The 19,354-nt window shown below is 31.2% G+C and overlaps 1 protein-coding gene across 2 annotated transcripts in view; it reads left to right on the top strand.

Moving 5' to 3' along the window:
* Positions 1-19,354, top strand: part of LOC140047419 (G-protein-signaling modulator 2-like) — a 72,050-nt gene that overhangs the window by 44,699 nt on the left and 7,997 nt on the right. The window contains exon 12 of one of the 2 annotated variants that reach the window (XM_072092441.1): positions 15,138-15,308. In XM_072092441.1, the coding sequence (XP_071948542.1) occupies positions 15,138-15,308 (171 nt within the window). Of the gene's footprint in view, positions 1-15,134; positions 15,309-19,354 lie in introns of both variants that reach the window. The other variant, XM_072092440.1, reaches the window with a different exon arrangement.

Raw genomic sequence — 19,354 nt, 5'->3', positions numbered from 1 at the left:
GTTGTGTACCGTGTTTTGGTTGTCTGTTAACCTCAGAGATATATACCCTACAGCCGGGTGAATAACTCAATGTAATTTGGTATACAATGATTGCAGTAATCGCCGTGTCTATAACGCAAATCAAAAAACGCCAAATAAATACGCCACATACTTTTTTCGGCCGTCCCGTGTACATACAAGACATTTCATGTTTATTTTATGCCTATAAAATAATAAAAGAACACCATGTTTCTCGTTTATTTTTATCGTTTATACTGCATACCATAATATTATACAAAAAACTTTCATGCGCGAGAAAAAAGTTCCCAATATTACACTCCACTCAGGGGTGTAAATATACCACGCTAACGCTTGTGCACACACGGACGGACGTGACCAGGGCGGCGGAAATTAACTGCAATGGAAAATGGTGTATTTGGGAGAGTGATGACGTCAGCATTCACACGAGGAGCGAGCTTGACAACGTGACGCTGGTAGTTTTAGGAGTGCGTGTGTTTTGAAAATGGGTATTTTCCGAAGATTGTAAATCGTGTTTTCTTTTTAAACTCTTGAATTCATAATAGTAATTGAACTCTTTAGCTCTTTCACTGTGTAGGCCTATTTACACACAACTATTAATGCTAGCTCTAGTAGGGCCTAGCTAGCTAGGCCTACTCTTCTTAATTAAAAGATTAATCCACGTCTAGCGACGGTCAATCGCGATTAGGTTGCATCTTTTTTTTTTTTTTTTTAGAATTAAGGGGGGTGGCTAGCCACCCTATTCACCCCCCCCCCCCTAGATCCGCCACTGGACACAACCATATCGACTGACAGAATCGATGTACATGTACAGTCTTTTGCAAGACAAAAGCATGTTTTTAGGTGTTTATAATGGCTGAGTTACATTAATAAAGATTTGGTCCAAACTGAAAATAAGGTTATATTTATTTTTAAAAATGGAAAACCAAAAACAAACATTCATGAAGATCAGTTGCCATAAGCTGAACTAGGTGCGTCTATGACTGACACGACAACTTGTAGGCTAACATTAATCGCCTCTGTCTTGAGGTGCGTCTATGACTGACACGACAACTTTTAGGCTAACATTAATCGCCTCTGTCTTGAGGTGCGTCTATGACTGACACGACAACTTGTAGGCTAACATTAATCGCCTCTGTCTCGAGGTGCGTCTATGACTGACAAGACAACTTGTAGGCTAACATTAATCGCCTCTGTCTTGAGGTGCGTCTATGACTGACAAGACAACTTGTAGGCTAACATTAATCGCCTCTGTCTTGAGGTGCGTCTATGACTGACACGACAACTTGTAGGCTAACATTAATCGCCTCTCTCTTGTAGAAGCATAATAATCAGTGAGCATAATTAATTGTTAATCACTAACTGTAAAAATGTTAACACGAGAGGCTATATCGTGCGATATTACTAACTGTATTTTAACGGTTGACTAATTCACGCAATCTCGGAGCTCACAACCCATTAATCCAAACGGACTCATGTATACATATGAACACGACTTAATTAAACTGTTTAATTAAGTTATTCCAGTTGATTGCAAGAAATACACAGGTAATCAGACAATACCAAGGCTGTACACCTGCCTTAACATCACCGTTATATCACATCTTACATCTATTTCATATATTCTATATAGTGTTATAGTTGTTCATTGAAGATGTATTGTCCCCAAAACATGTTAATAAAGATGATTATTATTAATTATTGAGTTTTCATGTCCACGTGCACATCACATTGTTTAGTCACATAAAGTTTGATATTGAAGACAGAACCATGTCCATGTGCACATCACATTGTTTTAGTCACATAAAGTTTGATATTGAAGACAGAACCATGTCCATTTGCACATCACATTGTTTAGTCACATAAAGTTTGATAGTGTAGACAGAACCATGTCCATGTGCACATCACATTGTTTAGTCACATAAAGTTTGATATTGAAGACAGAACCATGTCCATGTGCACATCACATTGTTTAGTCACATAAAGTTTGATAGTGTAGACAGAACCATGTCCATGTGCACATCACGTTTATTAGTCACATAAAGTTTGATAATGTAGAAAAAACTTTAGTAGTCTCTTTATGATACTTTTTGCAATCTTTGCGTTCCATAGTTTTCATTTTCCTCCTTTTTTTGATAGTAAAAATATATCGTCTGTACTGTATAGTTGGTTATCCGCTCTTGGCGGATAACCCCTTGTTATTGTCAGGATCTTTTTTTTTTTTTTTTTTTTTTTTTTTTTCTATGTTATTCTTCTTTCTTTCCCTGAATTTTGTTGGCAGCGTATCTCTAATTCTGGCAAACAGAAGATTGTGTAACTTTTTCATAAGATTGACCTGTAGCTGTAGATGTGCAGGACGTTTCGTTTTTTGACTTTAGAGTCGCGCAGCGTAAGTTACGCGCGATTTTGTGAATTTTGCGTATTTAACATAGATTGAAAACCAAAAAGCAATTTTAATTGAAACTTGGCAAAAGTGTAATTTATATCATGCGCTAACTTTCTATGGATTTAAAATGGCAGTTTTCCAAAAAGTTACGCGCGCACGCGCGTTTAAAATTTCAAAATGCGAAAATTCATTTTCTAATCAACTTTCTACGCGTTTCAGGTCATTTTGAGCATTTCAAAAATTCCCACGCGTGCGCAATTTTTTTACGCGCGCGTGCGCACGTAGCGCAAAAACATCTTTTTTTTGCTTGATTTTTGTTTTTCCTATCTTTTTTAGTAAATTTACCAACTTTCAAACAATTTCGACTTAAAATCACCTCATACGAGCACGTAGAATTGAACAATTTGCGCGCGTTTTTGATGAAAAAGTTCAAAAATTCATGAAAATTATGCCTTTTTTAAAACAGTCATAGATTGTAAACTACGAGGTGAACTTTTTTTAAATTACACATTCTGGAAGTTGATGAGTTGCAGATATCGAATCATGCATCGATATGGCTAACAGGACATAGTGACGTCATCGTATGGCCACTCAAATATAAAATATAGGATTTTTGTCTCTTTCGTCATAGCTCATCACATTTAATAGAGCGCATCTCCACTTATCCTAATTCCATTTCCCCCCATTTTTTTATATTGTCTATGCCAATCAATTATCTTTCGCATGATATACCGTTTTTAAAATTGTGATGACGTCATCATGTCCAAAAGCGTCAATAACTTGGGCCACTTATTTTCACATATTCTTCACTGTATGTAGTACGTATACAATATATAGTGTATACTGTGTATACTTAGACGTGACGTAAAATAGAGAGCGCACTAACATTTTTTCAATGGCATAATGGTTTTCTCTGCGCAATATTCTAACGTATGACGTGCACGTGGCGTTTGCTCTGCGGATAACCTAACTCGTCCGTAGTGACGAGTTCAAATCTAGTGTTTCTTACTTTTGTCCGGATGTAGCTGCCCCAAGTCATATTGCTATGCATACACTGTGCATGTTAACTACATTTATACAGGTGTGTTAATCCTGCAAACAGGTGTACACATACATAATTTGTACAAATATTTAAAACAAATTCTCATCTTCATCAGTTATAAATTAATAATCAATTTCCAGAAAATCACTGGGTGAATTATAGTTTGTCTATGCCTGTCAAATTTATATTTTGTGTATCAATTTTTTTTTTTTGCCTGTTCACTGTTTTTAGCTTGAGTATTACTGAGAACCATGTATAACGCTGATAATCTTTGTTTGTTTTTATTTAATTTCCACAAATAATACGTAATATATTTCTTTATAAATAATTAATTCAGAATAAATGTGAATGGTGGTCATCAGATTAGAATGATACTATGAAAGCCCTAGTGGTTAAATGGTGGGATACCTGTACAATAAAGATTTTTTTTTTCTTATTCTCGCAGATTTTTTATTCTTTACCATTTATATGCTATTAAAGTTTGAAATTTCTCTATGTCTGTGAAATTTATATGAAGAATTTCAATCGTTTTTTAATTCTTCTCCTTGCATGAGTTTCATTGCAATAGTATAATTAACTAATTGGTTATTATAATTAGAATTGAAGAATAATGTTTTTTCTTTTTGGTGAAACTAAAATGATAACTTGAAATACTATAGCGACGTATCAATGTACAACCACGCTCAATTCCCAGGTCATTTAAATTATCTATTGTGATAGAGAACAGTGATAAAATGCATTCATGACATGTATTCACTTTCTACATGTCTACTTTCATCATATATTACTTTTTATATATTTTTATTTTTTATACAATACACAACACAGATGCAATAATAAAATATTCTTAGAGAAGATAAACTATTTCATTTCACAAATAGATTTAACAATATATCGATGTAATATTTTGTTTATAAATGGAAAACAATTTTACAATTCAGTTTTTTCTTATTAATTTATATGTTATTGTTTTGCTAGTATGCAATATTCAATTAAACTACGAATAGCAACAAATATTAATAATAATAATTATGGTTGTCTATAATAATTTAGTGCCTTAATAAACGTAAAAGATTTACACAAAAAAAAAGAAACAAAGACCATGAAATACCCTAAAGTAACTGAAGATGATAGTTATGAACTTTGACCCTGCTAGATGTTAAACTCATCTTTTCTTATACCAATCCTAAAAGCTTATTTTGACATCCAAGCCAAATTTCAACCGACGTAAAAGTTGTGAAATATTTTTTCTTGAGGAGGAAATTGTACATTGAGTGTTCAGTTGTCAATTTTTCATATAATTTCAATAATTTTTATAACAATGTGTCAAAATGATGGATTCATGATATTAATGAAATTCATTTTGTTTTCATTGATGATATTAAATTACTTACTTGCTATAAACTTGCCATGCCCAATTAAATGTTTCCTTTAAATTTAATCAATAATGTTCAGTGCGAGATTTGAACCGTTGACCTCATTAGCATATGTTAAACATTTTATATTTTAAAGCTACAGATGGAAGGCTAACATTATTTAATTTGATTGATAAATGTGCTTGTTTTTTTGTTATACAGTATATGGTACATAAAATGTCTATAATAATACCAATCTACACCTCATTAGCACATGCAGTCAACAGTTTTTAGTCGCGTGCAACTCTACAGCTCACTATGTCAGTCAGTCATTCAGTTGGTAAACACTAATTTGAGCACGCAATTGTTATGGTATGAAGCTAGTCTAAAAGGATACTATGTTTAATTTGATAAATGAATAATTCTTATATTGGACGTCAAACATTTACTACGTAAAAATCTACCATTATATTGTGCAATACACATGTTTATTGAAAAAAAAAGAGATTTTATTGAGGATAGTTTTGATGGGGTTTTTTTTGGTACAAAACAATATCTTCCTAGTGTAAATGTGCCTTTTAAACATATTTGTATCCTTTTTTAATGGTAAAATTTGCCCTTCATATGAGTGTCCCTCTGAACAGGGGAGGTGTCTCTCTGAATAGGGGACGTGTCTCTCTGAACAGGGAGGTGTCTCTCTGAACAGGGGAGGTGTCTCTCTGAACAGGGGAGGTGTCTCTCTGAACAGGGGAGGTGTCTCTCTGAACAGGAGAGGTGTATCACATAAGGAGGAGTTTTAATTTATCTAGAGTGTGTTGTTGTACTGTGTAACTTTATTTATAGCTTAAATTTCAAATTGGAGTTTAATTAAATTCAAAAAGTAATATTATGTGCAAATATTTCTTAGATAATTGCAGATATTTTAAGTATTCCATAATTATCTTGACTAAAAAGTGAAATTGATATGCTGGCGATATTCATGTCACATGACTGTAAACTGATCATGTGACGTAGGAAGTAGGCCATCCCCAGATCTGTGATAGTTTCTTATTCTGTGTCTCAGTGCGAATATTAGTATCTAGTTCGTTCTTTGGAAACATGTTTATTGTTCTTAAGCTCTGTCTACGCCATCAAACTTTACAAAACAATGTGGTATGGCCATATATGGACACGATAATGTCATATCACTACCATATTTAAGCATATCACTGCCATATTTGGGAACATCACACTTTTTTAGTCAAACTAGTTTGATAGTGTAGACAAAGCTTTAAATCATATCTTGATGTTCTGTTGGTTTGCTATAGTACATATAATTAAGTTTATTAATGACCCTTCATATTATTAATGGCCTACTTATGGTTCAATATTTACCCAACCTAACATGTACTGTAAATATACTGTATACTTTAGTGAGTAGTGAAACCTGTTTTGGACTATTTGAAGCTTTGCTTACTGCTAACTAGACCAGCAACCTCATGCTTAATGTACAAATAATCTAAATAAAGTCGTTGATTCTATCCAGACTATTGTGGCGTTGTTCGCTGAAAAGCGCCAACCCAGGCTTTAGACTGATGATGTTGAAACATCATTAAAAGGTAAACTGTAATTAACGTTTTTGTTGGTTCAACGTAAAAGTAAAAATTATACTAAATAATATACAAAAATCTTAATAAGAATGTACAGTACCCTAATATGAAGAGTATAATAATATAGCCCTGCCAAAGCGACTGTTTTCAGAAAGCTTATCACTTTCTTTCTGATCTTTTTACATTATTTTTTTACTTCAGTTTTTGATTTAGAATTTTTCTGCTTATTTTATTTTCATCTCCATTGAGAAACAACCACTGTTGCCCATTCAATTCACTTTTATTTCAGAACAAAGTCCATATCGTAACAAATAATAATATTCAATAAATAGATGCAAGTAAAGTAATATACCACATTCTTTAGTGTTTTCATTTTTTCAGTAATTTGCCTTTAGAATTTGTTACATGTGCTTATCGCATCTTTCCAATATGTTTCACAGAGCGTGCTTTAACCAATCGGTTATTCAACTTCCAACTCATTCAGTAATTTTTTTTGAAAAAAATGACATTAAAAATCAACAAAAGGTCAAGTAAAGTTATGTATGCAATCACTGAAAATATAAGATAAATAGTATTAAAATGAATAATATATTAGCAATAAAACGATCTTATTTAGGTTAATGATTTGGTTAAATCTCTCGTTCATATTTATAAGAATAATATTTGTCTATTAAGTACTAAGCACTCTACAGACAGTGAACTTTAATTAGCTATATGATTTGAAATGTGTTATAACAATAGGAAGGTCATTATCATAATTATGATAGCCTTCTAGGAACACAATCCAATGTTTTACTGCACTTTTAAATTGTTTGTGTACAGATCACACCCCTAAATTTATGCTAAATTCACAAGACTTTATTAAGTTCATTGTTATTAAAATCAGTTAAACCACACCCCCTAATTTTTGGAAACATTTAGCAACTTAGTCCCCCTGGAACTATACTCAATAATACTTCTAATATTATAACCTTCTCTTTAACTATTAATGTAAATTGAGTATTTGCCATATTTTTAACTTCTCTCCCCTCATCCTATACTCAGTCATATAATAGCAATGTATTCATTTTAACAATATGCTAATAATTGAGGTCAAACCTATGCTTTAATTTAACACCTGTGACAAATCAATTGGTAATTATTGATTTGGGTGAGTTTTTTTTTAAAACTTAATCTAAATTTCTAATTGAACAGTGTGTTTGTAATATTTGTGTGTTTGTCTTAATTGACACATGTCCCCTTTAAGGATGATGTTATAGTCGTATAAAACCAACATCAGATCCATAAATCAGAAGCTCTACTGCTAAGTATTTTGTAAGTTTAGTTGAGCACGCCAGCTAGAGATATATACAATTAGCGTGCCTGCTAATTCTACATGCTCAATGGTTCTAGCAGACTAGGCTATAATGAACCAAGCAATTGCAGATATTTCTATTTGGTTGTTGTGTGTGTAAGTTGTATTTTGATACTTCTGTTGATTGCCTTGCCGCCACTGAGCTGCGTAGTAGCCTCATGGTTGTACGTATGTTTGGTTTACTCATTGCTCCTTGTGGATGTCTAGCAATCTATTCTTGATACATTTTTGTTCTCTGGTTGCTGTATGCTAAATTTATCATCTAAATCATTGGAGAATCTTTTGATGTTTGCTGTGGAATTTTATTTTTGGATTTATCTCCTTATTTGAATTTTATTTGTAATTAAGCCAAATATATTTAGTAAAGCAGGTAAGTGATGGTGTGTTAGTGAATTTAATTACATTCTCATGTATTTTCTTGTTGATATAGTATATGCTATTTGTACTGTAATGTTTTATTAGTAATCGTAGTACATATTTGGATTATTTCTCAACAATAGTAATTTTTGCAATTTGATGTATTTACTTTGTCGTTTCATTGTCTTAATTATGCCAAGCAAATCAAATTTCCATTTTAAGTGGACCAATAAAATTTCTTGAATCTTGAAATTAAACATATAATTTATGTTTTTAATATTTTCAAAACAAACAGCAAACCTTTTAATTTTTTTTTTACATAATTTAAAAGATTCCATCATTTTACAGTAACCATACATAAGCATTACTTTTAGTGTTCTTGTATTTTAGCCATCTTATTGTGAAAAGGCATGGCTGTCATTGACTGATACACTGCTGGTGTACTCGAGATCAATATTTATACCATGCTATACACTTTTTATTTTAATTTTAACTTTTTGATTTATATAAAATTGAGAAAAAAAAAGCTACGTTATCAATTAAAATATTTAAATAATACGATTAGATAATTGAACCATTAACAGGGCTGAAAGACATACAGTAATATACAGCTAAAAATCTACAAATAACAAAAAGACAAAATTTAGATATTAGTGACATAAACAAAACCTGTTGACAAGCAAGCGAATGAAAAAGAACAGAACCATCAATTTTACACAGAAATAATATAATTTTGGAAGATGATTGAAAAACCGTTTTTTTACCCTTGCTCTTGATATTGAAAATAAAGTAGGATTATGCAATTGATATCGTGGAACAGAAATAGGTAAATTAAAACCAATAACCTTCAACATTACCATGAAAAATTGAATTCATTGCCTTTTAAAATGAAAAATGAAATAAAATAATTCACTTTACTAATAAAACCAAATTTGCTCGAGTGAAATTGACAAAACTTGTTGTTTTAAATAGTAATCAAAATCTGGAGCTTATTACATATTGTGAATAATTAATGTTTTGTATGATATTATGCAGTATAAGTAAATGTTATCTATATTAATGAGAAGAAATATTAACATTATTATTTAATTTACCCTTTGCTAGGAAGATACATCATCGTTTCTGAGCATGCACCAAATACTTTTTTTACTTGAAAGGGTGTTTCATGGTGTGTCTGCCGTTCGTCCTTTTTATTCTTTTGATGAGATTCTTGTAGTTTCTGTCCAAATATTTCTGCAGTTCAGCTCTTTTGGCTGCAACAGTCATAATATTCTATTTGTTGTTTAATTTCTATATGTTTTTTTAAATAATGATACCAAGATATTTTATAATTGTTGAGTTTTGCTGGAGTTTCAATTAATTTTTGGTCGCATCATGTAAATTTTTTTTTGTGGTCCCTGTCTACATTTCTGCATGTCCGTAATTTGTCAAAATTTCTTTAGCAATTACAGCTGTTTTGTAGTACTTGATATTGGCACAGTACCTGCCATTATATGTATGCCTGTCGCACCATGGATTGCTTATCATACTACACCATGCACATTAGTATTGATAGTTACTGACGCATAATACATACACATAATATTATAATGAAATGTATACCATATCGAATTGCTATCAAATTGTTAGTCAATAAATAATCCAATTAAAATTGTAAATTAAATTTAATATATTACATTTAAAGACATTTAGTTACAGATTTGTTAAATACAGTACAGTATCATAAATTGTAGTTTATACAGAAACAAGATCTAAAACACATTATTTTTTTCTTTTATATTATAATCAAATACTCATATTTAATATGAAGAGAGAATTTGTACAGCATTTCATTATACAACTTTTCCTACTGCAGACATCCATACAAATTACAAATGAAATACTGTACCAAAATAATGGCAATTGTATTGGGCAGGTTTATGGCATCTTAGATCCAATATAGTGGCAAAAATGGTGTTAAGGATGTTAATTCAGGTGGACAGTTGGAGGGCTATATGGGGTACCATAGAATCGAAAAGGTTTTAAACTACTTTTGAAAATATCTTTACTACAGGTATAGTAGGTATAACAAAACAAATCAAATACAATGTGTTTACATAGAAGAGGTTGATTAAAATTAATTGAGTAAATTAATTAAAATCCTTCATTGCAAACAGCAAATATACATTTTTTATAAACAATTCATTTCATTTGTATTTCTTAATAATTCAATGAAGATTTTAAAAATTACAAATCAAAAGTTTAAAAAATTGTTGAATGCTCGTTGAAAATTGACAAACGAATAATGTTCTTGTTTTAAACGAGTAAATCAAGTTGATAGATAATGCATATAAAATATATTGCATTTATTAAATAGCATGTCAAACTACTCTTACTAAATTATGCATGGAGAAATTCTTTGCATCAAAACTCAATGTTTGTGTTATACTAGCATACTATAGGATGTTAGTATAACCCATGTCAGTTGAGATAGCTGACATGCTTTTACTAACTAGATAAAACCAGATAAAAACACTCGCTTAAACTGTCTTGAATTTTGCTTCTTTAATAATGTTTTTTATCGTACAATATTCAAATACAAATGTTCATAAATTAAATACTCTTCCCATTTAAAGAGAATGTTTTATAATTCACTCGAACTTTAATGTACTCCCAATTAAAGACTTTTGTCACTCTAAATTAAATGTACTCTCAATCTAAACTAAATGTACTCCCAATCTAAACTAAATGTACTCCCAATCTAAACTAAATGTACTCTCAATCTAAAATGAATGTACTCCCAATCTAGATTAAATGTACTCCCAATCTAGATTAAATGTACTCCCAATCTAGATTAAATGTACTCCCAATCTAGATTAAATGTACTCCCAATCTAGATTAAATGTACTCCCAATCTAAATTAATGTACCTCCCAATCTATATTAAATTTACTCCCAATTAAAGACCATTCCTTTATTATAAGCGAACTTACAGTATGTTTCGAAACCTATACTGTAAGTTCGCTTATACTATTTTTGGTTGTTCAAAAAGAAATTTTATATAATACCCATTCCTTTATTAGAATACTCCCAATTAAAGACCTGTTTTTAATTCAATCAAAATTAAAATACAAAAATTAATATTTAAATATGTTTTCTCTTAAGCAATACTAATTGCTAAAGGCCTGTTTAGTTGCTATCAATAACTTTTTTTAATTGTTTTTGTGTGAAAAAGTTGCTCTATTAAAAATATACACAAGACCTGATGTCTATTTTTTATTAGTTATTAAAAATGGTAAGGCACTTGGAGTTTGATTTCCTGGTAGAATGCTAATAGCAAGGTGAGCAATATAAAGAGAATTTGAATTAATTTCTCAAGATTAACTAAATATTGATTTTGGCAAAAAGGAAACGATCAAAGTATAGATTGATTTGTGCGTTATTATCATCACACAAAGATATTTAATGCATACGATAATTAAAATATAATCCTGCAGTAACGGCTAATTTTCCAAAGTCAGGAATACAATAACCATCATCTATTTTATCTTTTTTATTATTGTCATTGTTGACAATACACACATGATTTAGATCAGGATACTGTGACATTTCCATCAGTATTTATTATCTTTAGAATGATTGTCACTGATTGTCATCTTCATCAGTATTATCAGTATTATTATCAATGATTCTCATTTTAGAAATTTAGAAATTTTCATCTTCATCAGTATTGTCACCATTGATATAATATTGTCACCATTGATATAATATTGTCACCATTGATATAATATTGTCAACATTGATATAATATTGTCACCATTGATATAATATTGTCACCATTGATACAGTATAATATTATCACTGATTTCATCTTCATCAGTATTGTTAATACCATTGATATAATATTGTCACCATTGATATAATATTATCACTGATTTCATCTTCATCAGTATTGTTAATACCATTGATATAATATTGTCACCATTGATATAATATTATCACTGATTTTCATCTTCATCAGTATTGTCACCATACCAATATAATGTTGTCACTAATTATATTGTAAATCATTATTGATTTTAAATATAATAAACCTGTTTGATAATTACTGTCTGCTACAGTACAAAGTAAAATGTGACCTTACATACCTTTTCGGTGATACACTTTTTTTTAAACATTTTATTTATGGAATGTATTATTCATCAACCAACAACTTACTATTCCTCTTGTAGAGGTTTAGGTAACGGCATTTACATTAACTAGCATTTGAATTCCATCTATTAATATCTATCGTCTAGTTAAATGTGCAAATTGACTTGACAATTAACATTTCAGTATGTCGTAGAAATTGGTATTAAAACTTTCAATTGAATAACAGCATTTACATTACACATTTAAGTGTTTGGAAATCTCACATCTGTTGTGCTTATATGTAATCAATTATTCATATTAAAATAACAAGTTGGTATTTAAATGTCAGAATTTAGCCTATACGACAACCATATACATGAGTATGTTGTAAAAATCAATTTCTTTTTAGAATATTGAAACTTTCATTATTATTTTTAAATTCTGTTTTAGAAAGTTTTATAAAATATAGTTTTGTAATTATATTGTTTTCAAATATACTATACACCTGTTAAAGACAAAGACAAAGTTCAAGATTGGTATTGAGATTTAAATTTCTTATAGAACATTACTGTCGTCACAGTTATTTAATTACTGTATCACATAATTTATTTAATACATTATTTTGGATTTGATAATCTTAATAATGGTTATTTGATTCGCAGCCGCTGGTCTTGAGTCAACTACTGTACACTGTAGTAATGTTTGAATTGACCGCCAGGACTCATTGCATTTTTGGTATTAAATGCTAACAATATATCCGTACTGATTTAAATGATTACTTAGGAGCACAAATTCAGTAGAAATGAAGTTGACATAAAAATAATATTCTAAATATTTTGCAATAAACAGTTTATTCGGTGCCATGGAGAAAAACTGACCCTAAAAATATTCTCCCCGTCCAACATTCATTATTTTGTATTAACAATTTGAGCTCAAGTTACAGTAGCACTACTAAAGACGATGAATAATTTGCATATAGAATTCTAATATGAACCACTTCGTAGTATAAGGTAATTTCCAGAGCCAATCACCATGACTATTTCTAATTCACCCTAAAGGCCCTCTCGCACTAACACAGCCAACGTTATTTCCTCATCTTTCGCCCCAGCTATGTAGAAATCAAATTGAGCAACATTAATTTACTAGTATCTGTCTTACTGTTTATACTATCTACTAGATTGTTTCTCATCCATCGTTAAATAAAGTCAAAATCTTGTAATTTATTATCAATTTGAAATACCATAATGTAAAAATCTTGTACATCAAGAGATTTTCTTTCAGAATGTGTGACATCGATGTCAGTTGTCTGTAAATTTCCCCGATGAAATATAGTTTGTAATAAGCTACTGTACTAAAGATGATTTGCTTAGTGTGTGTAAAGTTTCATTTTTAGGCTTGAAACTCTTGAAAAACTCATTTCTATTCATCAAGAGAATTCACTTTTAAAATTGTATTTCAAAGAAAGTTATTTTCTTGCTGAGAAACACCAAAAAAAGCCCAATCTCCTTTACATTAACATAGGTAGATTTTCCTTTCAAAGAAAGTTTGTGTTTGGTCATCCAAAGGTGTTATTACCTTCCAAACATAGCTTGTTGTGTTTGAGAAGCCATACCATACCCAATCTATTTTTATTTAAAAATAATAGTTAGTTTTTGCCAGTTCTTAAAGTTCCTAAGGGATATAAAATAATTATTTATTCGACAAAATTATAATAACAATACATTGTACAACGACAATGTCAAATTAGGCTTGCATTCATCTGATGAAACTAAGCTGAGCTAGACTGTTTAAAGCACCTTAGTTGGTCCTGTCATTGATCAAGGGTTTCTCTCAAAGGCTTCTCACTTTAACCAGAGCAGAGGCATACCAATACGTCTGAGGATACTCAATGTAGGGGCTGCTGTAATAATAGTCAGCAGTGGGGCCCCACAACCAGTGTTTCAAAGTTGTAAGGCTGTATAGCAATTGAATTAAAATGTTTTATTTATTTAAACTGGGCGATCTGGTCTCCCAGAGGGCCTAGTTATGATCAGTGGCTGTGATGTACTAATAAACTTGGGTAACCCCCTACTCGTCTCGAAAGATGTACTAGGTTCTTTGAAGTGCACATGAGCTATGTGTACACTGGACCTACGGTTTATAGTCCTTATCTGAGAAGACTTGTTCTACCACCAGAATCATGGAATGAGTGAGTGAGCCATACAATAACCACATACAAAAAAAGGGGAATAGGCAAAACAGATACTACATTCCATAAACAACTGAAATTATTGCTGCTGACTGACATATTGTTTACTCATTCCTTTATTAATGTTTTTTTTACAATGAGAACGTAGTTCAAGAAACAATATTGCAAGTAGATATTTTATAGTTAAGCTGAAGGTATTCGCTCTGAAATGATGGATAGCCTAGCATTAGAAGGCATTATCACTGATGACGAAAAATGTAAAAGTATTTTAAACATCTTGAATCATATCTGTCGACAAATTTACAGTAACTCGCTAAATAAAAAACAATATTCAAAAACATTTTAAAATCTCAAATGCATATTTTACTATACAGTTGGAGCCCTTAATTGGGGTTTGCTGCAGTTTTCCCCTGGTGTCCCAGTAGTAGTAAAACTGTGGCTAAAAATTGGTTTCAAAAGTTATATAAGGCGACTTCAGTCAGATTGGCTACCAAAAAAAACATGATAAAATACTAATTTTATTTTGTACACTGGGTGATAGACTTTTCAATATGAGTAAAAATAAGGTGCATAAAAGGGCGTACTTTCAATCTTCAATTATCATCTGTTGTTGTGGTTCTTAAATTTTAAAGGTGTTTTTAGCCTAAAGTTTGAATTGTAAATAGAGCCACTCATCATTTTAGGGCGATCTAAACTAAATTGTGCTTTAAAACTATAAATATTTATTTTATGTTAGCAGAATTCAGCAGAAAAACCTAGCCAGGAAAAGGTAAACAAAAAGCCAAAAGGCGCATTTTTGAAGAAGAGGAGTAGCAAGGAAAAGATAGTGCATTCTGGGTCTAATAACAGTATCAGCGCTAACGGCTCGACAGACCCAGGTCAAGTGACTGTCAACCTTAAACCGCCTAGGGTAAGTATATCATTTATTTTTATGTGGCAGTCATTATAGGCTGAGGCCAATTTTAGTTAGGGTATATAAATTAAGCGCCACGATTATTGCCTGTTTTCCAAGACATTCACATTAAAAACGCAACTCAAAACACCTAACCAAGCTTTGTAAACGAAAAACAATAAGGGTTCCCACACAGAACATGCACATTTAATGTACTCAAATGTGTGTTACCAACGTTTTGCACCAAAAGAAAAACTCGGTGTTCCTAGTTTGGTGCGAATGTGGTCTCTCCAGTGTTTCTCAATGTTTTGAATGATCACAAACTCCAGATTGTCTCCAGAGATCACTGCAGAGTTTTGGTATAAAAGGGTATAATGGTCATAACCATGCCTCTTTATCAATCTTACTTGAATCTTACTTGAATCTTCGGGCTCTTGATTAAGGCAAAATGCCTTTTAAACGCCCTCCATTTCTTCTGTATTAATCTAGAATTGGTAGCAAAATTTATCTCCCATTGCTCTGTCTTTGTTTAGTTGATTCTTGAATGCATTTATGTTTTCTGCTTGTACTGTAGTGTGGTATAGATTGTTCCATGTGTTGACGATTCTACATGAAAAGAAGTGGCTTCTGATTTTCAGTCGGGCTCTTGGCTTTCTTAATTTGAATTGATGGCCCCTTGTTCTACTGTCCTCTCTAAAGTCAAAAAAGGTTTCGGCTTCAATATCATCCAAGCCCTTGATAATTTTAAACACTTGTATAATGTCCGCTCTCCTTCTTCAGTGTAATCATCTAAGTTCAAATCTTTACTCACACAGTACCAGATTTTTGTAGACAGCATTGCTTTTATAATACTATTCTATACGTGACAAACATCAAGATGTTATGTTATGTTTCTTTGTATAAATTCTTTTTAAACACGAAAAAAGGATGATAAAAATATTCTAACAAACCGAATAATCAGTAAAATTGTTCTGACGATGTACACCGCTATTGATAGCAAATAGCGGTTGGCTGGTTCTGTTTGTGTCAACATGCCGCATGATGCAAATTGGCCAAACTCTCTTTATTGCATTACTCTGGGGAAAACTTCAATTGGGTATAGTAAGATTTAATGTGAATTACGGGTGAAAAATGAAATTCAAAAAACCAGATCGTAATTAGATGTAGTGTTGTATACATCTGTGAGAAATTAATGGATATTCCAATTGAAATCTCGACATTGACAATCTTAATAATAAACAGTCTTGCATCCAGCAAACTGTTTGCATCTGATTTCTTTTCACAATGGAAAGGAATCTGTGTGCATTTTTTTTTATAACACACCTACCCTTTTCATTTTATTGGTTGATAAATATGTACCATGCATTAGTAATTTGATCCGTCGTCACAATTAGGTGGTTATACTTTGCACGTTCATGTTTTTGCGAATCTGATGATAGTGTAGTGTGTGCTATCTATAAAAAGTCTACTCCCCGACCAAATTCCGACCACCATATTCCGATCGACAAATAATAAATTGTTTGTATTCAGAATGTATATATTTTCATTTGTTGAAAGATGGACTGGTCTATTTATTTAATTTGGTTCCGCCTCATTAAATAGACATGTTTATCTTTCAATAAATTAAAATATTCTATAGTACATTGCACTCATAACATTTGTACTATACTGGGCTTGCAGAATTTATGAAGGGCAACTAAAAGTCAAAGCGGTCGATCCTGATGGGCAACCAAGTAAAATTCAAAAAAGAATTCGGCAACCAAGAAATTTAGAGGGCAAGCACATCTCGGACACTGATTGTCCTCAAAGCAACAATATCCTGATTCTGCGAGTCCTGCTTTCAAAGTACACTATTTTTTAAAATATGTTTTTAGCACCATAACCACGCTCCAAAAAGATCCAATTACCAGCACAGTACTGTATAATAACACCTTTTTACCACCCTGTTCAAATACTGTATTGTGAATAATAATAAATGTTCTTCATGGTATACTAGTATTAAATAAATTAGAATTTAATTGGTTAATTAAGCTCTATACTAATGTTTCTTAGTGACTTGCAATCATCAATACTGTTTGATCAGCCATACAGTAATAATCAAACATAAATTAAACACATTGATTTGATGGCGTGACCTTCGACATAGCTTACCAGGTATCTGACTAATTGCAACATAAAATGCCACGTTATCTCAACACAACGCTCACGGAGTGTTCCGTAGTTAATTTGTTAATAAAACAGAATAGATTAAAACAAATTGTACGCAAAGATTACACCTTTCATTTGTAAAATAATCCGCAGGTTGATTGAGTCCGGTAAACAGGAAAATATGCAGCAATGTATCCTGGGATTTATACGATGATTATCTGTAAAAGCAACAAAAAAAATGTGTAAGCTTCAGGGACTTAATGATTTAAATCTGTTAATAGTAACAGCAATTAGTTTGGCAATTATAATGTTGACACTGTTTTTAAGCTCTACAGGGATTTAAAATGTTAAAGCATCTTTATTGATGACTAAATTAAATGATATTATATAACACCTTAATAAATTCCTGTCATTTGATTGGACGATTGTGGGTCACATGTTGTTCAATATACTGTACTATTAAACTATCGTGTAATAAATAGTACTTTATTTCAATTTGTTCGTGTATGAAAAAAATCTTCTCGCGTAGGGAAAAAAAAATGAAGGCCAACAGTGAACATCTCTGATGGTAATACTGTATAACCTTTCATCTTTCACCTCATGAAATTATTTGTACCATCGCACTATTAAACATTAATTATTTGTATAAAAATTAATGATAACTTAATAGAAAGATAATGATCATGAGGAATTTGATTATGAATTTGTGATAAGAGAATGTAATGAGGATGATGATGATGTTTTATATAAAAATAGTTTTATGGAAAAACTATTGATTTTAACAATTCATAAAGCAAATAAGTGAAAAACTGTATAATAGTTTAATTGATCTATTCTAATTTCTTGGCAATAAAATAACCTTTAATTAAAATTGATTTTCAAGTAGCACATTGGATTTGTTTTATTTGATTATAAAATGCGTGGTATATTAACCTCCCTTGAGATGTTTTGATAACAATAGATGTATTCATTTCATCTCTGTGTAGTTTTTTCACCAATTAAAGCTATGCTGATTTACATTCACTTAAAATGCAATCTAAACCACTTAGGTATGATAATAAGTTACAGTTGAAAAAGTTTGAAACTGGTAAGAAAATATATTGTAAATAGGCTAGTCCCTTCAAAACTCATTCAACTTAACATTCATTTGAATAATTATGTTTTAGTTAAGAATAATATAAAAACTATAGGTTGACGTAAAGAGAGAAATTGATTGGCAAAATTTGAATCAATATGTGCATGGTTGCCATTGGTGATTGTGTCATCTTCCACCCTCTGATCTTGCAGTAGAAATATCAATATGGAAAGGAAAAAGGCTAATTCCTGAATTCTATTTGTTGACTTTAATATTTTATTTTTTCAATTAATATTCATTTGTATTACCACACCTGCATTAAAAAAGCTGAGTGGGTGGAATGATCTTTAAATGATCCTGAAATGCGTCTTCATATTGATGTTGGAAAGTAGATTGAATTAAAGTTGGAAATCCTAGTATTATTTTAGGCCATACACAATTGAAAATGTAGGGTAACTGACCCCCTCCCCCCAGTTTTACCTAGCATAATCTTAAAGGATAGCTCCGGGTTTAACATTTATATTCTTTATTATAAACTACTGTATTCAACAACATTGATGATAACTTCAATTATTTTTTAATAGCCATCTTTAAATAAGCCCTTTAAAAAAAATTTGTGCTATAGTGCACTGTTTTATAATGTTACAAGTTAGGATATGTTAATACAAATATGTCCACCAAATTGTAACAAAATGGTATTAAAATTTATACCTTTTTATTCTTTTTTCCTTCAGAAATTTTCAAAAAATTTAAGTCAATTTTGGTGAATTTTCTGTCTTATAAGAAGTCCGGTATAGCACCAAATTTGTTTAAAAGGGCTTATTCCATGACACCTGTTGTG

The sequence above is a fragment of the Antedon mediterranea genome, chromosome 4 (genome assembly GCF_964355755.1).
Source record: "Antedon mediterranea chromosome 4, ecAntMedi1.1, whole genome shotgun sequence".
Lineage (NCBI taxonomy): Eukaryota > Metazoa > Echinodermata > Crinoidea > Comatulida > Antedonidae > Antedon > Antedon mediterranea.
Note: the sequence above shows the minus strand (reverse complement) of the source record. Positions and strands in the feature narration are given on the sequence as shown.